At 36.9% G+C, this 10,919-nt stretch overlaps 1 protein-coding gene across 1 annotated transcript in view; it reads left to right on the forward strand.

Annotated features, from left to right (window-relative positions):
- CLCA2 (chloride channel accessory 2) overlaps positions 1 to 10,577 on the forward strand; it is a 35,972-nt gene extending 25,395 nt beyond the window's left edge. Inside the window, exons 13-14 of the mRNA XM_065887886.1 lie at positions 1,973 to 2,206; positions 10,135 to 10,577. Of these exons, the coding sequence (XP_065743958.1) occupies positions 1,973 to 2,206; positions 10,135 to 10,577 (677 nt within the window). The remainder of the gene's footprint in view (positions 1 to 1,972; positions 2,207 to 10,134) is intronic.
- The last annotated feature ends 342 nt before the right edge of the window (positions 10,578 to 10,919 follow it).

Here is a 10,919-nt window from a genome sequence, read left to right on the forward strand (position 1 = left end):
CTCTGTTTTCACACCACCAAATCTCTGGGCACAGCAGCATCTACTTCCTTCCTCTCCTCCCTAGTGCCTCTGTTGGATCTGCTCTGGATTCCACCCAGCCTGCTTATCAAGGGTCCTTGAGAGCTCTCCCTTGCATGTCCTCTGAAGAGCATTCAAGCATGATTTATTACTTCCCATATTTAAAAAAAATTTTGGTGGTTCCCCTTTAAGCTACTGTCCACCTGTCTACTCCCTGTCATCCAGTTCTTGGAAATTAAATCTAAATCTGCTGACTGTACCTTCTCACCTCCAGTTTACTGCTCTGCTCACTGCAAGTAGACCTCCACCCACATCACTCCACTGGAACTGCTCTGGCCTTAGTCACCAATGACTACCTGCTCTTATATCCAAAGGATGCATTTCAGTCCTCATTTTACCTGACTCAGCAGTACCTGACACAGCTGATTGATTTCTCCTTTGCCATTTCCTGGTTTCTATGATACCACACTCTCCTGCTTACCTCTTATTCTCTGGAATTTTTATTCTCAGGCTCTTTTTCCAGCTTCTCTTTTTCTACCAAGCCTCTAAGTGTTGGCAATGATCAAAGCTTGGTCTTAACCTTCTCTTTTCACTCTTCTTTCTGGAGCCACATTACCAGGGTTTGGAACCTAGTTCCTCCATTTACTAGCTGTGTGACTTTGGGCAAGTTACTTAGCCTCTGTGTGCTTCAGTTTCATCATCTGTAAAAATGGGGGCAATAATTGTACTCTCCTCATAGCATTGCTGAAAAATCAAATAGTTGATAATACAAGGTACTTTAAAAAGTGCCTGACACATAGCAAGCACTTAGTAAAATACTTTTTATTTTTATAGCTGCAATTCTTATTAGGTAATCTTATTAACCTGTATGGCTTTAATAACATCTATAAGCCTATAACTTCCTAATTCATAGGTTCAAAATGATTAAATCTAGCTAAAACCTCTTCTTTGAGCTTAAAATCCATATCTAACTGGCTCCTTGACATCGTCAATTAGATGTTTTACAGGAATCACAAACCTTGTAACTTAAATAGTTAGTCTCCTCCCCATAGCCTGTTTCTCTTCCCATTTGCTCATTTTAGGAACCTGGGAGCTATTCTTTTTGTTCACCAACTTTCCCTTCTTCATCATTCCATATTCAAATCCAACACCAGCTTTTGCTGATTTTCTCTCCAAAATGCATCTCAAAATGCCTACTAGCCTCCTCTCCACTGCTATCACCCAACCCAAGATACCATCTTCTCCTATCTGAACTGTTGCAGTGGCCTCATTGCTTCCTGTGCTAAAATCCATTCTCCACTGACAGCAGCCAGAGTGACCTGTCAGAGAGCAAATGTGATCATATCACTGCCCTGTTTCCCCACAGCATGTTTAAGATTAAACTCTAAAACCACTACAATGGCCCACGAGGTCCTACTTGAACTTCTCTCTCCTGTCTCATCTCAAACTATTCTCCTCCTGGCTTTAATTAAATTTTTCTAATTTGCAAAGCTCTTCTCCACCCTTCAGAAGTTTTTACACAACCTCTTCCCTCTGCCGGGGATATTCTTAACCTCCGCTCTTTATCTGGCTGACTTCTATTCATCCTTTAGGAAATTGTTAAATGTTACTCCCTTGATACCACTCTAAATTATATTACTGTGTTATTTACTTTCATAGTACCCTTCTTTTTTTCCTTCTTACATACAATTTATAAATATATGTTTATAAATATGACTGTAAATTCCATGAGCAATAATACTGTTTTGTCTGCGATTGCTGGCATAGCATATGCCCTAAAAATATTTATTGAATGAATGAATGGATGAATGAATTGTTGAATAAACAAACTGTTATTCTAAAGATGTAGCAAAGGAAAAAAAAGTCTTAAAATGTCTCTCAATAATCTGCAAAAGCAAGCTATTCAGGAGATGGTAACTTGTTGTTTTGGCTATTCTTTTCTTTGGTGTCACAGGTAATATTCAGATGAATGCCCCAAGAAAATCAGTGGGCAGGAGAGAGGAAGAGCAAAAGTGGGGCTTTAGCCGAATAAGCTCAGGGGGTTCTTTCTTTGTGCTGGGCGTTCCAGCTGACCCACATCCTGATGTGTTTCCGCCATGCAAAATTATTGACCTGGAAGCTGTAAAATCAGAAGAAGAGGTGACTTTATCTTGGACAGCACCTGGAGAAGACTTTGATCAGGGCCAGGGTAGGTTTCTTGCTTTCATTACCTATTTTTCTACAAGGTGGCATTTCCAATAACTATGTCAGGGGTTAGTTGGGTAAAAAATAGCTTTGGGGGCTTACAGATGACAAAGCTGTAGAGGATTGCATGGCAAGCTTTGAGTTGCTGATAAGGCCCTGTATCCTGGAGTCTAGGAAGAGAATGTATCAGCTCCCCCAGGATTGACGAGGCCCTGGTAAACTGACTGACACTAATACAGAAACCTTTGTTGGAAACATAAATACCACATGTAACAGTGGTCTACTCAGAAGCAATGGGTTCTGCTTTACAGAGCATGGACTTTCAAATACTGAAGGTGATTAGTTTTCTGAAGATTAGATGGTGTTTATTCAAGGGCTTACAAGTCAAGTTTAAGGGAATAGTTCCCACAAGTCATGAAATACTTGGTGCATTGTCCTCTCCTACTTCTGGTCATCATTTTTGTTAGGGAGGCTGGGACCAGTTCCCTGATTTGAAGCTTTCTAACCCTTGCTTGGGCATTGATGAGTTCCTTCGCTACTTTCCTTTTTCTAATGCTTTTATGCCAGCCTTCAGGCTTCCACCTACCTCATCTCTTGATCCCCACAGCAACTCAACAGAAAAAGTTTTCTAAAAGAATAACCTTTCCAACATCTTTGCCATTACCAGAACATGATTATCATTGATTACACTTTAAATGGTTTATTTCCTGATGCGTCTGATTGAGATTTCTGTAGGAACCAACCTTCTCTATTGAGAGCTAATTCATCAATATTGGTCAATAACAGTGACCACCTTGGGCCTTTCCCAGTCTTGCTTTCAACCTGGATCATCTTTTTTGGCTTATAATTCTGTTTACTACTCTCTCCAGAAGACATCTTAATTACAAATAATTATGCACTGCTGAGAAACAGTCAATGTTGTAGTTTTGTCTTGAAATTCTGTTATCACAATCTACCTCTTCTTGCCAGATAGGAAGGAAGTGAAACATTTTACATTCTAAATTAAGGGTTTTCCTAATTTAAAGTTTGGAGATGTGAAACGATTGAAACTGTGGGATGGGCATATCACTTGTATAATGGAAACAGCTGTAACTTAACTTTAGAAAAAATGTAGTTCCCACTCTGGCTATAAGTCCAGCCGTTTAATCTTTGGCAGGTTGCTTAAACTCTATTACCCTCAGTTGCATATGTGGAAAATAGGACTAAAACTATCTATTCCATAAAGTATTGTAAAGATGAACTGAGATGACATATAAAATAAAAAATGGAAGAGAAAGTGGGCCCAGTAAGTTTTCTGGGCTCCTGGTTTGCACTACTAGAGAGTTCTCTAGCTTCTTATTTGAAGTAAGGAGCCACCAATACTCATTCCCATCTTTATGTAAAAGTAAGCATGGTGCCACCCAGTATTTTTCCTCTTTTCTCACTGCCTCAGAAGCACAGTTGTGTGTTAAAAGAGACAAACACAAGCTCAGACTCCCATTACTACTGGGAACTGTTTTTTTCAAGATCTCTGGTGGTTTCAACTACACCACTGAATGAAGAGTAGAAAGAAAGTGAATGTGCAGTATCAGTGGTTATGAATGGCTTGAAAGGAAGAAATACAACCAAATGGGACTTTAGTTTAGAATTGGTACTACAAAGGGTTTTAGAAGGGAAGAGAGGATTTCATACCTTCACATACATGGCCCTGATGAGCAGTATGACTGAAGCAGATCAAGCTTGTTATAATGTGAAACCTCAAGTGACAAAAGATTGGGAGGCGGGGAATGGCTGGATGTGTATTAAGTTGATGACATCACTCAGTCATAATTGACTTGATGACCCAGCAATGGCAAAATTGACCAATTAGCTATGAGTATACCAACTAGCAAGTAGGTGTCTGTTTAACTCATAAACATGTGCTTTCATCACCTCTTTTTTTTTTACAAATTGTTGTCTAGGAAGGTGTTATACTCTCCTCTATGGCCAGAGTTAGAAACAATAAGGGTATGTCTCTGGCTTTACAATTATGAAAAATTTGACTATTCTTAAAAACCTTATTAGTAGTAAATGAACATCTCATATATGCACAAGCATATCAATGTATATCCAGTTCCAACTCTTCACCATATACAATATATGGTAAAAGATGACAAAGTACATGGAATAAGCAAAATATTACCAGATCATTATTATGTTTGGAATGTATTTAGACAAGGCATTATGGAAATGGGTTATTTCCTTAGGTTTTCATTAAGAGTGTGGGTAAAATAACTTTTAAAACTGAGTACCAGGCATAATCTGTATTTCTGCTATAAAATTAATTTCCTTTGTGTTTTCTCCAGAAATTAAAGTGAAAATATATTATTTACTAAGGAACTATTATGTGCCCAGCACAGTGCTAAACATTATATAACAGTAATTTAAGATGGTATCACACTCCAAGAACTTATAATCCTAGGCTAAGAGAGAAAAGGCATAAAATGGTCAAAAAACTATTTTATGTATTACACAGTGCCATTTGTATAATTCAGACTTTGGGAGCTACAGGTATTAAAAGGTTGTAGAGTGGGTGGAAGCAGAGCAAAGGCCAGTTTCTAATGCCAGGGGCCTGGGTAGAGCCTTTGGAGTAGTGACAGACCACAAAAAGCACCAATCTTGGGCCTCCTTCCTTGCACTCAGTAGCTTCCCTACGTGTCTAACAGCCTGACTTTCACACTGTTTCCTCTGATATCTTTTCATCTTGTTATACAACTGTCATTGAACATATTATCTTTACAAATTGTTGAAAATTTGCTGCTTCTGAAAAAGCTGTTCAATGACAGCAATTTTTTCCCATTTCCCCCACCCCCAACCCTCAGTTACGCTTATTGGATGGAAGAAGGCTCAATGTAGGAGAAATCTATAATAATCCTTAGGGGATGGTTTGGATTTCAAATGAAGAGAGGAAGTGGGAACTGTTCCCACTGGTAAAGATGGGGTCAAGTCTTTGATTCCCTCTGCATGTCCTCAATCCAAGCCCAGGGCTTTCCGTACTAGAAATTTATTGGTAAAGATGCTAAGGAAAGTGTAAACCTTGGTAACTGGAAAAGTAGCAATTATTGGGAAATAGGAGACAGTGTAGCCTAATAGAAGGCTATAGAGCATAGTGTTAGGGTATTAAACTCTGGAATCAGACAGACCACGTTTTATCTGTGTAACTTAGGCAAGTTACTTAATTTCTCTAAACGTCTGGTTTCTAATCTGCAAAAGCAGATAGTGAGAGTACCCATCTCAGAGGGTTGTTGAGAGAATTGAATGAGAAAAGGCACAGAGAGGGATTAAAACAGTGTCTGGTCCATACTAAGTGCTCAGTAAATATCAGCATTTATAACATTTTGGAGCCTGAAGGGGTCTTAAAGACACACTAGTCTGACTCCCTTGTTTTAAATGTAAGGGAATGGCCCTGAGAGGTTAAGTGTCTTGCCCATGGCCTTAGAGCTACTTTCATGGCTGAAATATACTGGGAGTATAGAGGTAGAGGTCAAAACTAGAGATATAGCTAAGAGGTCAAAGATGCAGAACCAGCCCATTTTCTTTTTCACAGGGAGAAGGGGAAGACCACAACTATTGTAAATGGAAGGAAACCTTTCATGAATGTATGAGCTGAATTAGTTTGGAGTCTTTGTAGTTACACAGTTGTCCTGCATCATTTTTAATAGTTGTTCACAGTAGGAAGTATATGACATTTGGAGTTAGAAGAAATGAGTTCATTTCCCACACTACAGCTTCCTAACTTGACCATGGACGTCACATTTAACCTCCTGAGTCCCAGTCTCTTTTATTTTAAAATGGGATGGTCAACTTCACAGAGGGAGAGCTATGTATGTAGAAAATCTTTGTAAATGCTAAGGCTTATGGGATATTGTTTCATTATCCAGGAGACGACTCAGGGAGAGCCCCGTGGGGAGGGCTTCCTCCATAGAGAACAAGGGACATGGGAACAATGGACATGTTCCATTGTGAGTGTAGAGCAGATGGTCAGCCTAGCTTCTCATCCATATCTGTCCCATCATATTTGAACCACAGTATAAAGCAACTCAAGTGGGTTCACTCAGAGGAAATTGGCTGATTGATAAATTTGAATATGAAGGTTATTTTGTTTTGACAACCTTCTTTAAGGGTGCTTTACTCTAATTACTACTCAGGAATAGAAAGAGTCTCATTATTAAAACTTATTATAGATTTGGAAAATTCTCAAAACCTAGTCACTAGAATATTTTATTGTTTAATTAAAACTCAGGATGTCTCATGGTTTTTATTCCTGAGAACAAAATCCTCCTTTGGAGCTGCTCCGTTCATTGTTGAATCTGTTTTTAGCCATTTTAGATACGATTTATGATATTATTAGAGTGGGTTAGTACTACAGGTGGCTTTCTTTTTGCATCTAGCAATTATTTGTTACCAATAATTTTGTTTTTGAGTTGATAATACATTAATACAGTTTGAAAGCTCACAGCACCACAATATGAATGTACTTAACACTGCTGGTAAATTTTGTTATACGTATTTTGCCATAATTTTAAAGGTTCAAAACAGTATAAGGAAAATCAAAACAAAATTCTGCCCTCATCTACTCCAAATTTTGCAGTTCTGTAACATGCATTTTTCTTAATTTATCACAATCTGCCTTGAATTAATGTTATACCACTTCACATATAATGTGAGAATCTTTCAAAAGTATAATTCCATTTACCCTTCTGCCAACCTTTGTGGTCTTGCTGTCATATATTTTACCTCTACATTTGTTATAAGCCCCACATTGCATTGTTATGGCTTTTGTTTTAAACAATCAATCTTTGCCCAAGACAAAGAAACTTGCCTTTTAAAGAAATTTTAAAGAGGAAAAAAATTATCCTTTTTAGTTACCTGTATAGTATAGTCACCATATCTAGTCCTCTTCTTTTCTTCCTGGAGATCAGAATTTTTATCTAGCATCATTTCCTTTGTAGTTGAGGTCTTTGAGTAACAATTCTCTCAATATTAATTTTTCTGAAACATGTCCCTTAATTTTTAAAACACAGTTTCACTAGATGTAGCATTCTAGGGCAACAAGTATTTCTTTCAGCACTTTAAATATATCATTTCATTGTCCTCTGGCCCCAGTTTTTTTCTCATAAGTTAGCTATCATTCTTACTGTTGTTTTTCTGAGTATAAAGTGTCTTTTTTCCCTTCTGGCTGCTTTAAATTATTTTTCTTCATCTTTGGCGTTTAGCAGATTGACCATGATGTGACTCAGTGTGCTTTTCTGATGCTTATTCTGTTGGGGATCACTGAACTCTTTGAGTCTGTGGAGTGTCCTTTTAATCAAATTTAGAATATTTTCAGCTGATACATCTTCAAAAAATGTCTGCTCTAGTTTTATTCTTCTTTTCTTCCTGGGTAATATTTATATTATATAATATTATAGTACAGTATAGTATAGTATATCATATCATATCATATCATCATACACACACACTAAGTGGATATATCAGTGGATCTTAAGGGTCACTGAGATTCTGTTCAATTTTTCTACCTATTTTTTAGCCCTTCAGTTTGGATGATATTTTTTAATTTTCAAAAAATTAATTTATTAATTTATTTATTTTTGGCTGCATCGGGTCGTCGTTGCTGTGCGCAGGCTCTCTCTAGTTGCAGCAAGCAGGGGCTACTCTTCATTGTGGTGCGCGGGCTTCTCATTGTGGTGGCCTCTCTTGTTGCAGAGCACAGGCTCCAGGTACACGGGCTTCAGTAGTTGTGGCATGTGGGCTTCAGTAGCTGTGGCTCATGGGCTCTAGAGTGCAGGCTCAGTAGTTGTGGCGCATGGGCCCATTTGCTCTGCAGCATGTGGGAAATTCCCAGACAAGGGCTCGAACCCATGTCCCCAGAATTGGCAGGTAGATTCTTAACCACTGAGCCACCAAGGAAGTTCCTGTTTGGATGATTTTAATGGATGTGTCTTCAAGGTTACAAATTCTTTCTTCCATTGTGTCCAATCTGATATTAATCCTCTCAAATGAATTTTTTCATTGCATTTTTTTTCAATTCTAGGATTTCTGTTTGCTTCCTTTTTAAAGTTTCCATATCTCTCCTCAAATTTTCCATCTCTTCATTCACTATATCCAGCTTGTCTTGTGTGTAGACCATTAACATACTCATCATGGTTATTTTAAGGTCCTTGTCTATTAATTTCAAATCTCAGTCATTTGTGACTGTTTTAATTTGCTGATATTTTTCTTGACTATATATCACATTTTCTGTTTCTTCACATGTCTAGTAACTTTTTATTGTATATTGGACATGTGGTAGTAAATTATAGACTCTGGACTTTGTTATATTCCCCTGAAGAGGTTTGAAATTTTCTAGTAGTTACCTTGGATCACGTGGAATTTGAGGAGGCTTTGTTTTACTTTTGTCTAGGGTTTGTCTATTTCAGTTTTGCTCTTAATCCTAGGGCATATCCCTTAATTCTGGGACACAATCTTTTTTCCTAAGGCACAGCTTTTCTAGTGTTTTAATGGACATCTCAAGATATTTACCACACTCCTCTGATGTGGCAAGACTCACACTCCAAACTCTATATCTCCCCTGTGGTGGGCACTGGCATAAAACTCTGCTCCATTTTTCAGCTGTCTAGCTGCTGTTTTCCCCTTGAGCCCTTGATTTTTCACCCACACATGTACAATTCAGAGGTCTTCCAATGATTTGAGAGAAGTTAATACACAGAGTTGGGGCTCATCCCTCTCTGGCTCCCTCAATTTTCAGCCACTCGGCAATCCCACACTCAGTCATCTGATTTTTAGAACCAAGAAGATAGTGGCTTTCTGTATTAGTTCCAGCTATCTGTACTGAAGTGGAAAGTGCCCTCGGAGGAAAAACTGTATAAACATGAATCAGTCACAGCCTGGTTCTCTTCTTTTATGCGTTGTAACTCCTCTGGCTCCAGTTTGTTTTTATTCCCTTTCCTTTCTTCAGAGTTTATACTTGTTACCTGCTGGTGAGTTAGTCCAATAGAAACCACTCAACCATTACCAGAACTAAACTTTATCTTTGACTTAAGTTACAAATATTTTTGTCACTTAACATATATGTTTATATTTTGCTTAGGAGATTTTTCCCATGTAGAAAATTTTCATTTTATGTATATAAATTTATGGATTTTTATGTTTATGGCTTGTGAATTTTGAGTCTTAATTAGAGGGTCCTTTTCCACTTCAAGTTTATAAAGAAATTCATTCATTGTTTCCTACTCCTTAATAGGATTTTTTTACATCAAACTTTTAATTTACTTTGGAGTTTATCCTGAAGAATAAAGGTTTGCAGTATGGATCCTATTTTTTCCAGCTTTTTACCCAATTGTCATAACACCATCATCAAGAAATTTTTACTTTCCCCTATTAATTTGGGTTCTACCTCTATCATATACTAAATTCCTAAATGTATTTTGGTCTACTTTTATACATGAATCTATTCATGCACCAGTACTGCAGTTTTTCAGTTACTGAAGCATTACAGTATTTTTACATCTGATAAAGTCAGTCCTTCCACTAAAAATTTGTTATTTTTTAACCTTATATGGCTAATCTTGCTGATTTATTTTCTATTTAAACTTTACAATAAGCTTGTTAAAATAGAAACTAGAGGCACTTTTAATAAAACCATGTAAAATTTACAAAATAACTTAGGGAAAAATAACATCTTTATTGTGTTGAATCTTGGTATTCAAAAACATAATAAAACTTTCCTCTTATTCAGGTTTTAGTATGAGTTCTTATGTAGTGTCTTAAAGTTTTGTTCACATTCATATTTCTTGCTTTGTTTATTCATAGGTATTTTGACTTTTTTGTTGCTATTGTCATTAAGCCATTTCTAATAAACTAGAAAGCTCACTCAAAATCACTTAACTTCCCATTTGTATTTTTTAATTTCAGCCAACAGCTATGAAATAAGAGTGAGTAAAAGTCTACAGAATATTCAAGATGACTTTAACAATGCCATTTTAGTGAATACATCAAAGTTAAATCCTCAGCAAGCTGGTACCAAGGAGATATTTACATTCTCATCAGAGCTTTTCACAAATGGACTTGAACATCAACCTGATGGAGAGACACAAAAAAGTCACAGAATTTATGTGGCAATACGAGCAGTAGATAGGAACTCCTTAAAGTCTGCTGTATCTAATGTTGCTCAGGCATCTCTGTTGATTCCCCCAAATTCTGCTCCTGTATTTGCCAGAGATGATTTTATGTTGAAAGGAGTTTTGACAGCAATGGGTTTTATAGGAATCATTTGCCTCATCATAGTTGTAACACACTGTGTTTTAAACAGGAAAAAGAGAGCAGACAAGAAAGAGAATGAAACAAAATTATTATGAACAAATGTGCAGAGTACTTTCCTTCTTAAATATAAGACCCATGGCTTTTGCACTTTACAAAAACAAGGCAATAAAGTCAAATTAACATCAGATTATTAAAAATGCTTTGAGTTTTTGTGTAGTATGGATCAGATTTTTACACGGTAAATAGACAAAAAAATCTTTTATAACACTAATGGAGGCAGAAGGGAATTAGAAAACCTTTAAGCTTTGGCTATGGACAAAAAAATAAAAGTTATTCTCTAAGGTAATGTGTTTAAAGGCAAAGGTAATGGCAAAATTGAATCAGAGTCAATAAAAGCTTGTCTTATTGAAGACAAAAAATAACCCACGTAGAGAAAA

Source organism: Phocoena phocoena, chromosome 1 (assembly GCF_963924675.1).
Source record: "Phocoena phocoena chromosome 1, mPhoPho1.1, whole genome shotgun sequence".
Lineage (NCBI taxonomy): Eukaryota > Metazoa > Chordata > Mammalia > Artiodactyla > Phocoenidae > Phocoena > Phocoena phocoena.